Raw genomic sequence first — 20,546 nt, forward strand, 5'->3', positions numbered from 1 at the left:
ATACCAACTGTGACCCATGTTCCCGATCAACATTTAATTATCAAACAACCATGATTTTTTGACGTAAGTGAAAGCGAGTTTAAAAAATTCATTTAGGCCTACAGAATTTCGGCATGACCTCTCCGTAAGTAGGATATCCCCAAAATTTCAAAGCACAACAACATTTATATATACTCGAAAATATAATCCAAGACATCAAACCAAACATCAATCACATGCAGATTCAGTTAGGCTCGATCACACCAAATAAAATCCACTAATGTATACAAGCATACAAATACACTAGTCATCTCCTCGGAAAATGACTTAATACATTGTATAAATATCCGGGGACTCCAAACTCAATACGACTCAACTCATTGTGCTCCGCTGGCAGACGCTTGGCCATCTGCATCATAACCCCATGTATAACCTGTTGTAGAATCACATATCAAATCACAGCAGCCCCTGAAAGGCATGGTTCTAACTCAAGTATGAAGATCGAATAAATTACAACATATATAAATAGCATGTAAAGTGGTCGGCTTTGGCGCAAGTAGTCTTCATGGCAATTGTTTGCCTCCTTATCATGTATCTGAAACGGGGAACCATTTATCCACATTGACATTGAACTTCAGAAGAAAGGAATTAGGTAAGCATCGAAGTTTGAGATGCTTGGAATATTGCTTATAGTGCGAATGAATGAAAATGCCGTAGAGTGTTGAATCTTGATAGAGTTTGGACTACTCACACACATTTAACTATACACGATGGGACGTGCTCACGTATTTCAATTTGATACGTTCAACTGTATCTTCATGATGCTTGTAGCACTGATCACTGTGTTTTCGTACCGATTACCTTGAATACAATGCCGAGTTTAAATAATAAATAACCTGCTCCAACTGATGGTGGAGTTCGAGTATTTACAATGGGCTTGTTGATTGTGTTCGAGTGGTGAAATTCCTCATCGCATCTAGGTTAGAGTATAACTAATCTCAATGGATTCACTTGTGATTCTTGTCCAAAAAGCATTATACTCGCATGTTTTTCAGTTCTATATTTAAACCAGCATCATCCCAAGTTGATGCAACAGGACACAACTGCTCTAATTGATGCATGCAAACTTTCAGTAATAAGTTTTCCACTAACTTGATTGCCGCCTACCCGGATCAAAGAGTTAATTATTAAGCGGCCCAGCTATATGCAAAATTTCATCTTGATACAGCACAAAAAAACAGGGACTCGATTGTCAGCCAATGCGTAGTTAATATCAACAGGGGTGATTCTAATTTTAAAAAATATGCAGAACCAGGATTAGGCAAATGTTTGCAATGTTGACAAGATAAGATTTCTCAAAGTAAAAAGGGGTGAAACTAAGTGGGGTGTATTCAATTTAGAGTTTTGATGACTTTTAATGACTTTTTTAAATGACAGAATTTTATGGATTTGATAAATTTTTATCGACTTTTATGGAATCTCACAGATTTATGAACAGATTTATGTAGACTTTTTTGCAAGATTTTTATAGACTTTTGTAGATTTTTTTTTTAATAGAATTTTATAAATTTTGTATTTAACTATAAGATGTGATTTTTTATTAATTTCTTTGAACCAATAATTAATTGACATATATAACATATTCAATTTGAAATTATTTTAAATATTTATATTAATAAATAAATTTACTTATTTAAAAGTTAAATCGTTTAATCCTTACATGTATATATATGTGGGTTTATATGCATGTTTGTAAATTTTTTAAAATACATCAATTGATTAACATATAATCTTATTTTTAAATTGATAATATAAATGTAAAAATAATATTATTTATTATTGTGTGAATATAATTTTGTATAAAAATATCAAAACTTACATATTAATTAAAAATACGAAAATGAATTTAAAAAATCATTGTTGTTACGAAACTATTCAATTATTAAGAATTAAACAACATTTTTTTGATCATCTTTTATTATTATTGAATATTACATTAATTTGTATAAATCATAAATTAAAAATCACAAAATCAATTCTATAATTCAAAATTTCCTCGTGTTATTAAAATAAAAAATTATTAAATGAACAATCAGCCAAAAAATGAAAAATTTGAAAAAGAAAGATGAAAATATATATAGAGATACACTTCGAAAATTTGAGAGAGTAATAGAAATAGATGAGAAGAGAGAAGATATGAAGATATGTGATGTGAAGCGACAGAGAGATAGTTAGAAGTTTTAAAATCCATTCAAATCTTTGGGATGAACCAAATACAATTTTTTATAATTTGTAGTTGTACCTTAGGCTTTAATGTTTGTATGTCAATGAATTCCATGGAGTTATTAAAAGTCCATGGAAAATTTGAATACCTGTAGACTTTTATAGAGTTTATAAAAGTCAATGTTGAATACCACTTGACTTTTTAAAACTCCATGAAAGTCTATTTTGAATACCACAAGACTTCTATAGAGTAAGCAAAAGTCTTGATTGAATACCTCTAAATTTTTAAAATCTACAAAAGTCATTAAAAGTCAATAAATTTCCCAAGTTGAATACACCCCCTAAATTAAAAGTGGAACAGGAAAAGCGTTTCCACCAACAGATAGACTAACATCCATGTCCACATTGCATCAACGAGGATAGATACATAAATACAAGCTCAAGGCATGGGGTAGAGGCTGGTCAAATCATATCGAGCTCCTTGAAAGACCTCTTTCAAACTCACTGCAAGCCTGGAGAGACCAGGAGGGGGTGAGATGCAGAGATTAGTAGCCGTTTTGCCAAATCTGGGAAAGCTTAGGTTGTCCTTGGGGGCCAAGTGACCCTTCTCTTGGATTCTGCTGCTGCTGATCAAGTGAGGCAACAGTTTGAGGATGATAGAAATTAGGGTAGCCTGGAGTTCCATAATTCTGTGATGGCTGCTGGCTTTGCCCATATCCACCAGATTGCTGATTTTGCCCCGGATAATTATAAAATGTATTGGCCGGAACAGCTGACGTAGTTCTGGAATTAAGCCCATGAAGCCACGAGGTCGAGTTATCATTCTGAAAACATTATTTCATACGCCTTACATCAGCTAATTACATAAATATGTTATAACCGCTTCTATGGAGAAAATAGGGAGCTTGAAAATCATTGATGCAGAAGAATCAGTTTAAGCACTCTTGAAGCCATAGCAACATACCTGCTGTAATGAGACGGAGCGATTGTTATCCTTGTATTGGGAACTCAAAGCATCATCATAACTTAGAGTTGCACCAGATGGGACAGAAGGTGGATTCATCTGAAAGTTTCCAGGAATGGCAGTTGAATTCCCAAAGGCAGCAAAACCAGAAGCGATTGTAGACGACTGAGGTAAATTACTCACAGAAATGCTATTTTTATATTGAGGAAGTACTCCAGCCAGAGTTTGATGATATGTCCCGTTGCCTGGAAAAGCTTGTTGAAAAGCAGAGGGCATGTAAGTATAACTTTGAGGCAAGAACGGGTAGCCAATCATGTTGGTAAACGGCCCTACAGGAAGAGGGGGCTGAGAATATGGATGTATAGTAAGGTGTTGAGGAAGGGGAGGTCCAGTGGCAACATTAGTTCCAGAAATGGCCTGTGGAGCAGACTGCATTGATGAAAAACCAGCAGTCTTCAAGGCCTACAGGATCCCAATTACACAATCAGCTACCATACTCGGTAAGAAACAATCAATTCTTTATCACAACTCAATCAGCCATACCCTAAAGAGGTTAAAAGTTTTCTGCAGAAAATGGTGGCCATAAAATTGTTTATGCCCAATATGTTATTTGGGATCCATGTCCATGTCCATGTCTAGTTGTTTCATTGATATAATGATAAAAAAAATTTATCCTGCATATTACGACATAGACGCTATGCTAGAGGTAGAAGGTTAGAGGCATTGGTTGATAGTGGCAGTCAAGAAAGTAATTTGTTAATGATGATGGGGTATGGGCAATGGCGAAGCACAAAAGAGCTCATTTGATAGATAATTATTATCATATGATAATTCCAGTAATGGAGTATGGAAATTCAAATCCACGAAATGGAAAATCCAAATATTTTGGAGATGATAATGTTCGCTAAAACAAACTGAGACAAAGGTACAAGACACATACAACTGTAACAGAAAATGACAAAAAATATCAGCTACGAAGTTTGCATGGGTTACCTCAGACATGGAAATTGCTGAGCCACCAATAGAAGAGACAGAACTGCCATATTTAGCTGATAATGATTGTGCTACTGAGAATGGCGAGAACAGAAGATCAGATTCCCTACTGGATGGCACATTTGATGCCAGCAGTGTACTTGGTAATGGTGTTGTGTATGATTGCTATCAAGAAAACAATACAAGTGAGAAACAAATCTAAGGAAAAATTTCAATAATAAAGCCATATATCCCAGTAGCAGTCAAAAATGAAAAGAATGATATAAAATAAGAAAAGCAAAATACAATCGCGATGGACTAGAAAAGCAAGAGATGATCAGAGATATTGTTGAGAAAATCGTGCAAGTGGGTCAATAATAAAAAAACTAGAATTAAACATGTCACAGTTTCAACTTTCAACCACTATAATAATTGAAGACCCATACAGATATCACCACTTCTTGAACTATATATCTACTGGCTACTCCTCCCCAGTATAAGACAACTCAAGATTGCTTCACTGAACAATCGGAGGGTGTATTTTCGTGTTGAACCCAAACATCAAATGTACACAGTACTCAAAATTCGGATCAACTATACAAAGGGAATCATAAGCACCGAATCTCTTCAAAACTCTAGCTCAAAGGCACAGAAATACACGTTAATAGCATGGACAAAACTGATGTCAACAGATTTCAACATAACTCGTATCGACAGATTCGTAAAGCTGGTATAAATTTATGTCCGGCTATATGTATTTCTTGAAAATAATATTTAAAAATCAGAGTTGGAATTTCCTCGAATGTTAAATGCACTAAGCTAGAAGAGTAGCAAACCAAGGAAGATCTGCAAGAAGCGTTTAAATGTATCAGACTGATACAATTGTATAAAGCAAGAACCTCATCCTTAAAAAATGCAGAGAAGTTGACAACCATATAAACAATTTTTCACTTCATTATGTGCAGGATCAGAATGACTTATTGCATGATATATGCGTAACAAACATGGAAAGAATATCAACTTTGAAATCATGGAATCCTTTCTTTTGTAGCCAAAAAAGGGTAGATAATGAATATACAAACGTCAATCGTAAATCATGTTCATTTTCCTTTCTTACTTGCCAACAACAAAAATGAAGCAATGCATTCAGACCCTAAGAAACATAACATAATGAAACCGACGTCATTGAAAGAATCATTCTCAAAGAGAATGTCTCAACTATATATTACCATAACGCCAGCAAAGGGAGTAAGTGTTTGCATCTGGGAGCTTGTTTGGGACTGACTGAATGCTGCATTCAGCTGTTGGACCTCATTATAGGTATAATCCGCGTTGGGTGCTGGAAAGGGATACTGGTTTCCATGAGCCAATTCAGCGTGCTCTGGCTTCAAACCTTCTGGTTGCGATGCAGATGATGCATCATAACTCCCAGAACTTACACCAGTCGTATGAAACAAATTAGCATCAGAAGTATTTCGGATAGAAGAATCAACGAAATACACAGTATTCCTGCAACAAAATTGGGAATTTGGGATGAAAAATATTTGGAGCATGAATGTTTGAAATACAAACAAGAAAAAGAAAAACATTTTCCCGAAAGATAAGAAAATTCTATACCTAGAGTTCGTATACTCAATTGATGACAAATCAGCCTCACCATGCGTCTCTTCCAAAGGAATTTTTGAAGGCACGGATGTCATAGGCCCAGAAGAATGTGCAGGACTGATGCCAGACCCGAAACTACCAAAGCTCAAGTGTGAGCAGTCCGAATTTTGAACAAGCAAATGTTTAGGAATTATAATAGATGGGGCATCTGTTTCAGATGGTAATCCTCTCCCGTCCTTTATATTTAATTGTTCAAGGTTACTGGCGACTGATGACACTGAAGCACCAGGTTCATCTGAAAAAATATCACACTAAGGAGCCGGCTAACACTAACTTCTATTGAACCACAAACATTAGTATATGCAGATACTTGTGAAACATAATTTGCCACATAGTTAACCACAGTACCACACATGTTGAAATCCTCAATTAAAGTAACACAAGAGTCTTTAAAAAAATTAGCAAAACTAACAAATAAGGACAAGAATAGAATGACTTAATTTACTAGCAAGGGTCATTGATGACATTTTCGATTTTAATTGCATATGCCAAAATCTAGTTTAGCATAAACTAATTTTTAATCAACGTTAGTCAAAGGTATCACGAGAATCGGGAGGTAAGTACTTACACTCGCAAGGGGGGAATATGCCTGTTATTTAAGCGCTAAAGTCAAGAAACATCACCTTCATGATGCTCGAAATCACGGACTTGATGTTGGAATGAACCCGTGTTCTCAAGCGAGTCATTCTCAAACAGAGATGCAGCTCTTGAATCATCCTCTTGGATCTTCCTACCAGAGATAGAAGCAGATCCTACATCATTTGCTCCAGGATTGACAACTACTTCTGCATCTTGGACCTCTTCGGGCTCAAACTGCTGACTGATATTGTTGACAGAAGCATCATATGGCTCTGAGAGCGGCTCCGAGTCGACATGATACTCCAGTAAAGAAAGTATTTTCTTAGGGGCAGGCTTCTCAATGGACGGCCAGTCATTGTTGCAGGGAACCTGTTGGGCCAAAGAAACTCTTGAATCATGAACATCAGAAACTTGATCTTCTGAAAATTTTATATTCTGAAGTAATGCAGCTGTCATAGGACCCTCATCATTTTGGTCATTCGTGTTATAATGAGATGCATTTGAAGCACTAGGTGCTTTATTATGCGGTCTACCCATCTTCACAATGTCAGCCATGGACAACTGATTAGGAACACCGACCCATGCAGTTTGAAATCCGGAAGATAGCTCGGTGTCTGATGGCTCACTGTCAATGGCAACACTACTGCAACATATAACACAATAAACGGAAATGAGCAAGCAACAGATGTGAAAGATCATCAAAAGCAAAGAGCCAATACAACAAATATATAAGGACTGCAGGCAATGAAACAATTTTTCAGTTTTTTAAAACCTTACAACACAGAGTAGGCAAACAAACACAAGAAAGTACAAAGGTTAAAGCATCATCAAAGTGAAGACGTGATCTGCATACAACAAAGAAAGAAAATCTTAAGAACTAACTATCCAATTGTAAAATAAATGGTGCGTAATCACAAGAATACATTACAATAAGTATGTGCGCAGGCCTTCTACATTTGCATGCAGTGTGGGCACAGATTTTAATACATCACAAAAGCTGAAACAGCAAAAATGTTGATTATCCATCTATCTAAAAAGAAAAAGGGCAGTTGGAAACTTCTCTAAAAAGAAGGCCAACAAGAAGAAAAGTTTCAGAATACCAGTCATTTATCAATTCAAATTTCAAAATGATAAGTTTAACCCTTACGACAACCTCATACAAACTTAACAAGATGTGTTTCAACCTGAGGCCAGGAGGACCACTGCTTTTATTATTTCCAGCAACAACTGGAGATGAAGATAAATAACTCGTATGTATTGTTGATCCATTTTCTTTCTTATCTGCCACCTTTCCATGAATAGGAACTGAATCTGACAAGGAAGATGTATGATTATATAGGTTTTCAATGTCCTCAATTATCCTAATGATTGATAGACTTATAAATTACAGAAGTTAAAAGTACCATAGGAACTGTATGGACTTGAACTGCCACGACCAAGGTACCTATCAACAGCATTCTTTCCACTTCGATTTGAACTGTTATTAGCACCACGAGGCCTGGATTCAGTAATATCTTTGCCCTAAAAAAGGTACAAAATATAGACAAGATTACACACATTCATATGTAAATGAATGAATGATTAATCCAAAACTTCACCATCAATAATGGCCTAAAATCAAATAAAACAACCAGTCAAAATAAAAAATAAAAATAAAATAACAAACATGTCAACACCCATGATAAAGCCAAGTAATTATGGCTTTAAGGGGAGTGTTCAAGGAGAGAAAACAAATCATTTTGTTTCCAGAACATTTTGCCCACAGTGAACCCAGATATATCCACATTTCACAATCTTCTAACACCCGGCTGAGAAATCTAGATGCCACAAACTACGCTTGCAGGGAGATGAACACACCATTTTTTTCATTTAATATTTTAAGAAAGAGGAAAGTCAACACAGAACCACCAGTGAAAAGCGTCAATGAAATTCACGCACCTCTTTCTTCTTTTCTCGTTTGCTCTTCACCTCATGAAAAGGATCTAAACAATTACAACCACCCATCAGAATTAAGGTGAAATAAATAAAAGTAACAAAATTTTAGGGATGAATGATCCAGAGGAAGTGACATTGTTTAGTTTTGCAGTTTAAACTAGCCAAAAGCAAAAAATGACATTTAAATATTTCTGTTAATGAAAAAATCAAGTTCCAGGGTAAAACCAGCTGCAGAAGCTAAAAAACGATAGAAAAAAAAAATTTCATTGTCGTAGCATTTGAAGGAAATTATTCGTCTTAACCCAATCAAGTCATAACAGAAACAGGGGACATGTATATTTGCCTTCACGGATAAAAACATTAATCCACACAACTACGAATCTACATGTGAATACATACAAGTATGCACCCAAAGAATGTATGAGTAAATCCAAGCCTTGCACATATATTAATTACCCCAAGGCTACTTATTTTACATGATTTAGCAAAGCTTCATTTCACGATGTAAATAATTCAGAATAAAGTAACATGTTTTCATGTCATCGCATGTATAAAGATGAGGGAATTCAAATAGCAACAGAGATTTGAGTGAGATAAATAAAAGCAAAGGGAAGAAAGTAAGAAACACATGCACACAAATGCTTGGGAACATTATTCTATTCCATGACTGAAATAGTGTTAGTTAACAAAAATTAAAAGGGAGAAATCCCTCAACCACGCAAATGCTTGGGAACATTTTTCCTAAGCCACTAAAACCCAAACAACAGTAACTCTTTCAACTAAAGGCCGGTAGAAATCCCTCAACCACGCACCGAAATACGAAACAACCCAAACCACCAAAATCAACGTAACACCGAAAAACTTCAAAAGATTAGGGATTTCCCAGAAAAAAAAAAGAAAAAACCTTGAGATAGTAGGCGATTGACCGCCTCGTTAGGGTCCATATTGCAGTCTTTTAGGGCAGCGTAGATCTCAGTCTCCGGACAGCTCACGATTTCCTTCAAGCTCTGCACCATCTTCCGAGACCCAGCTGGTATGGATTGTACCCCAGCTCCGCCGCTGCTTCCCCTGCTTGTACTCATCGTTTTTTTCCGGGCAGATCTATCCCGCAATGCCAAAGCTCCGGCTTTCCGGTTCCTGAATCACCCTGCTTCACTTTATTTGCACAAATTGATAAATACAAATGAGTTATTTTCTTCGCAGAAAACAAAGAAACACACTTTCGAAGACTCCCGGCAAACGCAAGTAGTCTAGCAGTAGAGAAATATTATCGATGCTGCGGTAAAATCGTACGCGTGGATTTGATTTATCCAAAGATGTCTGCGGTTTTGAAAACCCTGCTCTCTCTCACTCGAAAGTGTCCAAAAATAAGATTATATTATATATTTTAAATTATTATTTTCTAGTTATAAGTAAATTCAATATTTAATTTTTTTTTTTTTTTACCCGGAAAACACCCCTGAATGCGGAGGTTAAGCAGACCCCTACCTGTAAGTTCTATGAGACGATCTCACGAATCTTTAGACGAGTTAATCCTATCGATATTCACAATAAAAAGTAAAAAATTTCATGGATTATCTAAATAAGATATATGTCTCACAAAATACGACATGTTGGATCGTCTCACACAAATTTTTGTCATTATTTTATTTTTTCGACTATTTTTGTGTTTTAATTATGATATGCTTTATTATAACGACAATTAAGTTTCCTTTTTTTGTTAAAAAAAGTAAGTTTAATATGTTTTATTCTAAAAACCAAATTTAACAATTTTTTTCTAAATTTTATTTTTGTTATCTCGTGTGTGATACGAACTAATACTAAATGGGTATATTGTATACGACTCTGTGAAATATCAAAATAGTCGATAATCTTATGTGAAAAATAAATAGGCCATTAATTCTTTTTTTTTTAAAAAAAAGAAGAAGCTCGAATAACTTTTAACATCTTAATTTTAGATGTCGTTTTTAATATTTCAGAAAATGTGTGATTCATATTTTTATGTGCTTGAATAAACGAAAATGCTCATTAGAATCACATAAAAATTAATGTTACAGTTAAAATGCAATAGTTTTTGCAACATAACATTACAAAATGACGAAAGAAATAACGCTAAAATATCATATGATATTGATACCTAATTCTGCTAAAAAGTTATTTCTTCTAAATATTAATTAACTAAATAATCGTGGCACGAGTACATTAAATATTATATTTTTGATAATATTTTGATTGCATAAAAACAAAATAAAATTTCATGAATATGCTAATAACTTCATTTTGTAAGAATCTGATATTTTTAAATTTCTATAAACAATAAAATAAGTTGGAATTTTTTTATAAGGTTGTAATAATTTCTGCTAAAAATAACCCTAAATGTTTCGTGTAAATTAGTCTAAGCTAAGAATATTCTTTAACTCAATGCACAACCAATGTTTTGCAGCACCTTTGGAGCAATCATATTATATCATTCTCAGCACAAAAAGTCTTAATGAAAGTTGAGAGTACCATTACTTCGAATTAGGAGTCGGAGAAAATACAGAATATTCGGTATATCGATATTATCGTATAGAAAAAATGTCGAATTTACCGAATTTTCGGCATACCGAAGATTTCGGTATAACAATACAGAATTTTTCGATACGGTAATGATGTGTAATTTGAAAATTTTCGGTATATACCGGAATACCGAAAAAATATACGAAAATTTTTTAAAACAATAAATTTATAAAAATTTTAAAATGTAAGGTTTTTTTCGGTATAAAACGATATATACCGATGTCGTATCGAAATCTCGGTATACCGTACAAATTAGGTATAATCGGAATGCTAGTTATATGTATCGAAATTTTCGACATACCGAAAATCAGTGTACTGAAATTTTCACTATACCGAAAAGAGTAATATAGGATTCCATTTCCTGTCTTCAACACAAAGCATATACTTTACAACCCAACTATCTAAAGCCCTTTAGAACAAGAAAAGAACCAAGTCCAGCAACCTTGTAATTACTTATATAAAACACAGCCTTTTTCGTCATTCTGCAACAACTTACCTCGATCGATCTCTCAAAAGTTTCCATACACAGATTCAAGAATGGCAGGATCAGAGCAGCTTAAGCCTGTTGCGGGACTGCTTTTGTTCCTCAACTTCTGCATGTATACAATCGTGTTGGGTATCGGTGGATGGGCTATGAACAGAGCAATCGATCACGGTTTCATCATTGGTATGTATACTAAACATTCTTCGAGCGAAACAATGTTTCGTTTTCTCTGTAAATGCAAAACAATATTGAAATAGAAGGTGTCTAAGTACTGATCAATATATGGTTTTGAGGGGGTGTAACAGGTCCAGGATTTGATTTACCCGCACATTTCTCGCCTATATATTTTCCGATGGGGAATGCTGCCACCGGTTTCTTTGTGGTGTTTGCTTTGATAGCAGGCGTGGTTGGAGTTGCTTCGGCTATATCTGGATTAAGCCATCTACGACACTGGGATGCCGATAGCTTGCCTGCTGCTGTGTCTGCTGCCAGCATTGCCTGGACTCTGACACTCCTAGCCATGGGGTACGGTAACATACATGTATTTTTTAGTTTCATTAGACAACTAACAGAAATGTTTTGTACTTTTTTATCTGGTCAGGTTTGCATGCAAGGAGATTGAACTACATATTCGAAATGCCCGTCTGGTGAGTATTCGTAGTTTCAAAATATTTGATTTTCGGGAATATCATATTGTTGGTTCGGTATCATTATTAGAATTTGCATTTTGAGTCTTATATTTTTAAAATCTGTCATTTAAATTGTATGTTTTTTTAAAAAAAATTATTATAAGAAAGATGAACTGGGGTAAAAAAATAAAGACCAAAAAAGCTAACTAGTTACATGACTTAATGTCACAATTCATCGTAACAAGATCAAAAATATAAAAAAGAAACACATGTCCCGTGACTAAAAATACAAGTTCTTTGTTAACATACAAAAATAAAATTACAGAATTAAAAAATGTAATTTTCCCTGGATTTTCTGATTACTGTAAGAAACATAATGAAATCATTAATGGTTTTGTTTCACAGAGAACAATGGAGGCTTTCCTGATAATCCTGTCAGCTACTCAACTCTTTTACATAGCTGCTATCCATGGCAGTTCTTCAAGGAAATCGCGAGTTTAATTAAAGTAATGGAGTTTACTTTCCGCGTCGCCAAAGGGCCGATTGACATTTACATAGATGCTTATAAGCATCGAACTAATGGAGCACTCTGTGATCATGTAAAACGTGTGATTATTTGTGTATTTGATTGTTTCTTAATTTCTTGAACCGGCCTGAAGGTTTATATCTCCCTTCATTAATTTGTGTTTTGCTTATTCAAAATATTGTAAGTTTTGTCATTTTTTCCATCTTTTGCAAAACTTATTTAGGGCATTAATTCCATTGAGAAAAAAATAAATGTCATTTACTCGGTCGGTCTCAGAATATATGAAAATAAATATGAGTGGAAAATTAGCTTTAGCCCTAAATACTATTATAATAAATTGCAATAAAATTATGACCATCACCTCTAGTACTCTAGTTAAAACAAGTCATAGAATAATCAAATCATTTCAATTATCTTTTCAACTTTGACACATACATATATATATATAATAACAAGATTTTCTAATTAATCAATCATTAATTTCATAAATTTAAAGTATATAGTACTGTTCTACTATATTTTTTTAGGCATTCCTTGACAATTTAACAAATTCATTTATGTTGTTATTTTTTAAATAAAATAAATAGGTTTTGTTTTACTATTTTCACCTGATTTTATGTTTGAAAATTGAATTCATTATTTTTTTTGGTTTTTAATTGTTTTTTTTTTTAAAAAAAAAAAAACCTCCACCCTCATGTATATATAATTAAGAAAACCAATTTTCGTCGAACATTTAAAAATAAAAAGGGTAATTTAATCCAATAATAACATTCATATTTCAACGTATTTATTACATATAGCTGTGTAGTTATATATTAATTATATGATTATCATACGTACGTTATACATATATATATATATATATATATATACATATATATATATATATATACATACACACAGACACACACTCATTGCGTGGTAATATTTTTAAAAAATAATAAAATATTACATATATACACGAGAGTCAAACTAGGGAATTAATTCTAAATAGTAAATCCCATGCATTTTTTGCATAAGTAAATAAGTACATATTAATAACTTCTAGAAGCCATCCTTCATTTAGAAGTAATCCTATAAATCCGGCAAATCTGTTCAATATACTACAGAAAATTTGGAGCTGATTCTTGCGCTTCAAGAAGTAGAATGTCTATTTCAAGAGTTTCTAGAAGGGGTTAATTCTTGATTCAATGAATATCTAAACGCAACAAATTCGGGAAACTTAATTGGTTAATGTGTATATATTATATAAAGGAACGTATACGGTTCAAGAATCATGAATTCGAGTTTCTGAAAACTCTTCATTATTTTCACCCGACGAGAAAAGTGCCGCTGTATTCTTGAAATCAATTCAAGAACCGTTGTATCGGAAACTTGAGGACGATATATTGAAGACTACACAAAAAATGGCGGAAGATGAAGGCCAGCCATTGAAGCATTCTTCAGAGAAGAAAGGAGACCAGAAAGTTTCGTTCTTTAAACTTTTTTCTTTTGCAGATAGGTTCGATGTGGCCCTCATCGTTGTTGGGACAATCTCCGCGATGGCCAATGGGATGACACAGCCACTCATGACTCTTATTTTTGGCCAGTTGATTAATTCTTTTGGCGGGGCCAAGCAATCAGATGTTGTGCATGAAGTGTCGCAGGTGATTTTGCCTTTTATTTTCGCATTTCTTCGCTTGAAATCTGGGTTTCTTTGTTTGGATTTCGTGATTTTCTGCATTCTATATTGGTTGAATTTATTGTTGCATGAATTCGTAGGGTTTCAGAGCACTGGACTTGGAATCCTGTTTTATGGAGATAATATGAAAATGTGATTTAATTCGGTACTTTGCACGACTCGCAGATAACTTTAGTGAGAAACAGTTGTGGTATGTGTTGTTGGATATCAAATTTCTTGTAGTGTTCGCACTAACCCACCAAAGATTTTTTTCGATGACATGGGAGGCTATAACTGTCGAAGGATTTGAAATAAGTTATTGAATGCTGCTTGAATTATAATGAAATGGGAGGCTATAACTGCTGGTTAAAGGATTTGAACAAGTTTTTGAAGGCTGCTCGAACATTAAATTATTTGGATCAGTTGTGCAAATGATCAGAAGATGCAGAGCTAATATATGTGTTGCGAACCGATCAAATCGTGATCATAAGTTTCTTCTATATCATCTTAAGAGAGACTGTTTTTGTCTACGAATACAAATTAAATTATAATAACATAAAATCTTGATCCCTGAATATGAAATCCGGATATTATTATGAAAAAGCTTTGGATATTTTGACTGTTAATGACTGACTTGCCTTGTATACTCTACCCTTTTTTTTAACCACTTTGAATGCAATTCAAGGTTATTTAAAATTGACTGATATCAAACATACTCAGTATCCCTTTATTGTTAATGTTTTAAAGTAAACTCATCTGCACTCTGTATATAACAGGTATCCCTCAAATATGTGTACTTGGGAATTGGCGCCGGATGTGCTTCACTTCTTCGTAAGTGGATACTGTGTCATTTTCTATGGCACATATATTATATAGTCATTGATTTGTCAATGAATGCTCGAATCTTTGCGATGTTCCTTAGAGCAGAGAGCTTTATCAACGCCAGTCAGTTGCTTTTGCAGCATATAATATCCAGTGAAACTCTATTATGGATTACAATAAATTTGCACAGATGTGCTAAAAGCAGAATGACACGATTTCCTTTTGCAGAAATGGTATGTTGGATGGTGACTGGAGAAAGACAAGCTACTCGAATACGAGGGTTGTACTTGAAAACCATTCTAAGGCAAGATATTGAGTTCTTTGATACTCAAACAACAACAGGAGAGGTCATCGGGAGAATGTCTGGGGACACTATTCTTATCCAAGAAGCTATGGGTGAAAAAGTAAGTTTTTAAGCAATAATATGTGAATGAATTGCACAGTCAAGTTTGGTAATTCCAATAAAAAAAATGTTATGTAACATTACTAGTAAGTGATTTTCACAGGTCGGGAAATTTATCCAATTTATGTCAACATTCTTCGGTGGCTTTATCATTGCTTTTTGCAAAGGATGGCGCCTAGCCGTGGTGTTAGTTTCTTGCATTCCTGCTCTTGTCATAGCTGGAGGAATCTCAGCAATTATCATGTCAAAGATGTCGAGTCGTGGGCAAATTGCATATGCGAAAGCTGGAAATGTAGTGGAACAGACAGTCGGAGCAATTAGAACGGTAAAATTCAATGACCAATTTGCAGAAGGCCATATTACATTAAAGTACAGTACCTTTATATATGAGGAATCTGCTCGATTGTATCCATAGGTTGCATCATACACGGGAGAGAAACAGGCGATATACAATTACGAGAGCAAACTGCAGATTGCTTATGCATCAACTGTCAAACAAGGGATGGCTTCAGGATTTGGAATTGGTACTGTGATGTTGGTTGTTTTCGGAACTTATGGACTTGCTGTATGGTATGGTGCCAAATTAATCGTAGAAAAAGGTTATAATGGAGGGAATGTCATCAACGTTATTATGTCGATAATGACCGGGGGGATGTAAGTGTCGTCATTTTTATGCGATGAAGAAAGATTTCACTTATTTTTTGCTCTTCAATCTTATAATGGTCTTGATCAGGTCACTTGGCCAGACTTCTCCATGTCTAAATGCATTTGCAGCAGGTCAAGCTGCAGCATACAAGATGTTCGAGACTATTGAACGAACACCAAAGATCAATGCATCTGATGCCGGTGGAACTGTACTAGAAGCCATACGAGGTGAAATAGAACTGAAGGATGTGCACTTCAGATATCCAGCGAGGCCAGAAGTCCAAATTTTTGCGGGTTTTTCACTTCATGTTCTTAGTGGTAAAACTGCAGCTCTGGTTGGGCAAAGTGGGAGTGGAAAGTCCACAGTGATCAGCTTACTCGAGAGATTTTATGATCCGAATGCTGGAGAAATCCTGATTGATGGGGTGAATTTAAAGAACCTGAGACTCCAATGGATAAGAGGAAAAATAGGTCTTGTAAGTCAAGAGCCTATATTATTTGCTACCACTATGAGGGAAAACATATTATACGGCAAAGAAGATGCTACTGATGAGGAAATTAGGAAGGCTATTGAGCTTGCCAATGCTGCTAAATTCATTGACATGCTGCCCCAGGTATAGTAAATTATTTACTCGTTCTAATGTTTACATTGTTATATTTGAAGATTTTGTAATAGAAAATTATGGTTGCAGAGTCTTGACACAATGGTGGGTGAACATGGTACTCAGCTTTCCGGTGGTCAGAAGCAAAGAATCGCGATTGCTCGGGCCATCTTGAAAGATCCGAAAATACTGCTTCTTGACGAAGCAACGAGTGCTCTAGACGCAGAGTCGGAATTTATTGTTCAAGAAGCACTTGAAAATGTTATGTTGAATAGAACAACAGTGGTTGTTGCACATCGCTTGACAACTATCAGAAATGCAGACCTTATCGCAGTGGTGCATGCTGGGAAATTAGTAGAACAAGGTACATGATTATAAACAACTTAATTTATTAGTACGATTTTTTATTTATCATGTGTTTTTATGAAAAATTTAATTCCAGGTACTCATGCTGAATTGATTAGTAATCCCGAGGGAGCATACACACAGCTTGTTCGCATGCAAGAAGGAGCTAAACAGGCTGGATTTTCAAGGGGACCCAACTTTCAGAAAGCAGACGCTGCTGCTGAAATGGATCAAAGCTTGAGAAAGTCTTCGAGTCAGAGAATTTCAATGAAGAGATCTACAAGCAATGGTTCTGCCAGGCATTCATTCACTATCACCTACGGTGTTCCTGGCTTTTCTGACATCCAAGAAGCTGAAGTAAGTGATTGCATTGATGAAAACAATGCGGAAACTTTGAAGAAACGTAAGAGAGTTTCTATTAGACGGCTTGCCTACCTAAATAAGCCAGAGTTGTTGTATTTGCTACTTGGATCCATCGGTGCAGGGGCCCACGGTGTAGTTCTCCCAATTTTTGGCCTGCTGCTCTCGTCAGCCATTAAAATTTTCTTTGAACCTCCACATCGACTGAGGAGTGACTCAAAATTTTGGGGACTCATGTTTGCTGTCTTAGGCACATGTACATTGGTTGCCTTACCAGTTCAGAACTACTTTTTTGGAATTGCTGGTGGTAAATTGATTCAAAGAATACGTTCTTTGTCATTCAAGAAGATAGTGCACCAAGAAATTAGCTGGTTTGATGATCCCGCCAACTCAAGGTCAGTCTTATTCTTTCTTTCTTTTTTTAATTATTTGAGGAAACATTAACATTTGTGTGGCTTGTTTCTGTAACGAATGATATTTATCCTTCATGTTTTGTGTGGCAATTTTTAATCTTCTATTTTTGGTGGCATGTTGATTGGGTTGTTCTCTACTTCTATATATTTAAGTTTCACGGCTATCATCAGCTATACTTTTGGTGTACGACATCCATTGGGTTCTATAATTTTAATGAAATACTTAAGATGGGTGGTTTTCTGAATACAGCGGTGCGGTTGGGGCAAGGCTATCTACTGATGCCTCGACTGTAAGAAGTCTGGTAGGAGATGCTTTAGCTCTGATAGTACAAAATATAGCAACTGTAATCGCCGGTCTTGTTATTGCCTTTACGGCAAACTGGCTCTTGGCAATCATAATACTTCTCGTGCTGCCGTTTGTTGGTCTCCAAGGATTTTTACAGATGAAGTTCTACAAAGGCTTTAGTGCCGATGCCAAGGTTTCTTTGAAACCGTTGTTCGTTAAAACAAAATTACTATTGTTGCAAAAGATGTGATATATGTATAATGCAGGTGATGTATGAAGAAGCTAGCCAAGTAGCAAATGACGCAGTCAGTGGCATCAGAACCGTGGCATCATTTGGTGCTGAAGACAAGGTAATGAAAATGTACGAGCAGAAATGTGAGGCTCCTTTGAAGCAAGGAGTCAGGCTCGGTATTGTTAGTGGAGCAAGTTTTGGTGTCGGCTCTTTGGCACTATATTGCGCAAATGCCTTTTGTTTCTATATTGGCGCGGTTCTTGTGAAACATGATGAAGCAACATTTGGTGAAGTATTCAAGGTAATTTAAGATTCTTTTGCTCGTGGTTTACTTGTTTGGACCGATTCTTAGTTATTTCATGCCGTTAATTTGGTCGAAATAATTATATTTTCAGGTATTCTTTGCACTTACAATGTCAGCCATAGGAGTTTCTCAAGCAAGTGCAACAGCTCCAGATGTTAACAAAGTTAAAGACTCTGCTGCCTCCATATTTCAGATACTTGACAGCCAACCTAAGATTGACTCAGGCAGTGACGAAGGCACGACACTGCCCAGTACGCGGGGTGATATTGAGTTACAACATGTAAGTTTCAGGTATCCAACACGACCTGACATCCAAATCTTCAAGGATTTGTGCCTAAGTATCCCTTCTGGTGAGGTAAAGCTCCACCATTCTTCCCATATCTTCTTCTATTATCACTTGAACAACTTAAAAATGGTCTTTTTCGATTGCTTTTCAGACGGTTGCTCTTGTTGGAGAAAGTGGAAGTGGTAAATCAACAGTTATTAGCCTAATAGAAAGATTTTACGACCCTGATTCTGGGGAAATATTCCTGGACGGAGTAGATATTCGAAGATTCAAACTCAAGTGGCTGAGGCAACAAATGGGATTGGTGAGCCAAGAACCTGTTCTTTTTAACGACACGATCCGCGCCAACATTGCCTATGGAAAACAAAGTGAAGTAACAGAAGAAGAGATCATTCAAGCAACAAAATCCGCCAATGCCCACAACTTCATATCCGGATTACCTCAAGGTTACGAAACCAACGTTGGGGAACGAGGAGTCCAGTTATCGGGGGACAAAAACAAAGAATCGCCATTGCAAGAGCAATCTTGAAGGACCCAAAAATTCTTCTACTTGATGAGGCAACAAGTGCACTAGACACCGAGTCGGAACGAATAGTACAAGATGCACTAGACAAAGTGATGGTCAACAGAACCACCATCGTTGTTGCACACCGTCTCTCGACCATAATAGGCGCCGATACTATTGCCGTTGTGAAGAATGGGGTCATTGCTGAAAAGGGTAGGCATGATACATTGATGAAGATTCAAGATGGCATTTACGCGTCGTTGATTGCTCTTCACACAAGTTCACAAGATGTAGTGTAGGAAATATAGGAGTGTGAGGTTCTGTTCAAGGAAATAACTTCATCATTCCTGTCAGGAGGCTGGACTTTTGAAAAAAAAAAAAAAATTAATTTTGATTCGGTATCCAATATTTTTTAGGTTAATTATTTTGGTGGAGGAGAATTCAGACTAGCTCGGGGATTGACAATGTATATTGACGTCGCCTGAAAAAGTTGGGTAGATGTGGAAACTTCCTCAGGCAGAGTTTCCTCTATCTGATGTGGCCGAGGACCCAAGCTGATCTCCTGCACACTCAATCAAAACATGTTAGGCCGTTCAGCTTCCTCTCTAATCAATGTTAATTAATAGAAAGAAAATTTTCCCCTAATCTCTAAGTTTTTTTTAATATATAATCTCTATGTATTCTTGATTTTATTATTACATTCGGGGGTCCATTGATCAATAAAATGGCAAAAACTTGTGTGAGACGGTCTAACGAGTTGTATTTGTGAGACAGATCTTTTATTGGGTCATTCATGAAAAAGTATTATTTTTTATGCTAAGAATATTACTTTTTATTGTGAATATGGGTAGGGTTGATCCGTCTCACAGATCAAGATCCGTGAGACGGTCTCATATGAGAGTCACTCCAATAAAATATTATATATAGTCATGATAGGGTAACTAATTTACTTTCATAATAAAATCTTTCATAATATAGAGACGATCGCACAAATCTTTATCTGTGACGGATCAACCATATCGATATTCACAATAAAAAGTAATACTCTTAGTATAAAAAGTAATAATTTTTCGTGGATGACCTAAATAAGATAAATGTCTCACAAATACGACCCTTGAGACATTCTCACACAAGTTTTTGTCAAATAACTATAAGAAATGAATGTAAT

At 35.5% G+C, this 20,546-nt stretch overlaps 3 protein-coding genes across 6 annotated transcripts; 2 read left to right on the forward strand and 1 right to left on the reverse strand.

Moving 5' to 3' along the window:
* Positions 1-2,512: 2,512 nt before the first annotated feature.
* On the reverse strand, positions 2,513-9,668 carry LOC140821671 (uncharacterized). 4 transcript variants are annotated; one of them, XM_073182226.1, is made up of 10 exons: positions 9,222-9,668; positions 8,321-8,364; positions 7,786-7,903; positions 7,567-7,687; positions 6,427-7,025; positions 5,756-6,038; positions 5,368-5,647; positions 4,160-4,324; positions 3,167-3,628; positions 2,513-3,026 (listed from the first exon to the last, which is right to left on the reverse strand). In XM_073182226.1, exons 1-10 carry the CDS (start codon positions 9,397-9,399, stop codon positions 2,748-2,750), a joined length of 2,529 nt encoding a protein of 842 aa, XP_073038327.1. In that variant the 5' UTR covers positions 9,400-9,668; the 3' UTR covers positions 2,513-2,747. The 4 variants fall into 4 exon arrangements, with proteins under 4 accessions (XP_073038327.1, XP_073038320.1, XP_073038332.1 ...); XM_073182219.1 differs by having other exon boundaries at positions 6,427-7,022; positions 7,567-7,693; XM_073182231.1 differs by having other exon boundaries at positions 5,368-5,572; positions 7,567-7,693.
* A 1,682-nt stretch (positions 9,669-11,350) lies between these two features.
* Positions 11,351-12,647, forward strand: LOC140824497 (membrane protein PM19L-like). Its single transcript, XM_073186077.1, has 4 exons — positions 11,351-11,543; positions 11,666-11,885; positions 11,962-12,007; positions 12,395-12,647. The coding sequence occupies exons 1-4, from the start codon at positions 11,414-11,416 to the stop codon at positions 12,488-12,490; spliced, it is 492 nt and encodes a 163-aa protein (XP_073042178.1). The 5' UTR covers positions 11,351-11,413; the 3' UTR covers positions 12,491-12,647.
* A 1,173-nt stretch (positions 12,648-13,820) lies between these two features.
* On the forward strand, positions 13,821-19,945 carry LOC140821689 (ABC transporter B family member 9-like). The gene is given in 13 exon segments (XM_073182237.1): positions 13,821-14,161; positions 14,952-15,006; positions 15,226-15,401; positions 15,504-15,725; positions 15,816-16,054; positions 16,134-16,659; positions 16,738-17,011; positions 17,090-17,747; positions 18,016-18,244; positions 18,318-18,584; positions 18,679-18,942; positions 19,025-19,355; positions 19,358-19,945. Coding segments are annotated over 13 exon segments (3,801 nt in total). The 5' UTR covers positions 13,821-13,921; the 3' UTR covers positions 19,678-19,945.
* The last annotated feature ends 601 nt before the right edge of the window (positions 19,946-20,546 follow it).

Source organism: Primulina eburnea, chromosome 2, assembly GCF_022965805.1.
Source record: "Primulina eburnea isolate SZY01 chromosome 2, ASM2296580v1, whole genome shotgun sequence".
Lineage (NCBI taxonomy): Eukaryota > Viridiplantae > Streptophyta > Magnoliopsida > Lamiales > Gesneriaceae > Primulina > Primulina eburnea.

What these genes read in the sequence shown, in the direction of transcription:
- LOC140821671 (XM_073182212.1), bottom strand. Translation starts at nt 9,399, where the DNA reads ATGAGTACAAGCAGGGGAAGCAGCGGCGGAGCTGGGGTACAATCCATA. An exon ending in ATTGAGTATACGAACTCTAG is followed by an intron (nt 5,648 to 5,755) that starts GTATAGAATTTT and finishes ATTTTGTTGCAG; the next exon opens with GAATACTGTGTATTTCGTTG. An exon ending in CAGCAATTTCCATGTCTGAG is followed by an intron (nt 3,629 to 4,159) that starts GTAACCCATGCA and finishes GGGATCCTGTAG; the next exon opens with GCCTTGAAGACTGCTGGTTT.
- LOC140824497 (XM_073186077.1), top strand. Translation starts at nt 11,414, where the DNA reads ATGGCAGGATCAGAGCAGCTTAAGCCTGTTGCGGGACTGCTTTTGTTC. An exon ending in CGATCACGGTTTCATCATTG is followed by an intron (nt 11,544 to 11,665) that starts GTATGTATACTA and finishes GGGGTGTAACAG; the next exon opens with GTCCAGGATTTGATTTACCC. An exon ending in CTGACACTCCTAGCCATGGG is followed by an intron (nt 11,886 to 11,961) that starts GTACGGTAACAT and finishes TTATCTGGTCAG; the next exon opens with GTTTGCATGCAAGGAGATTG.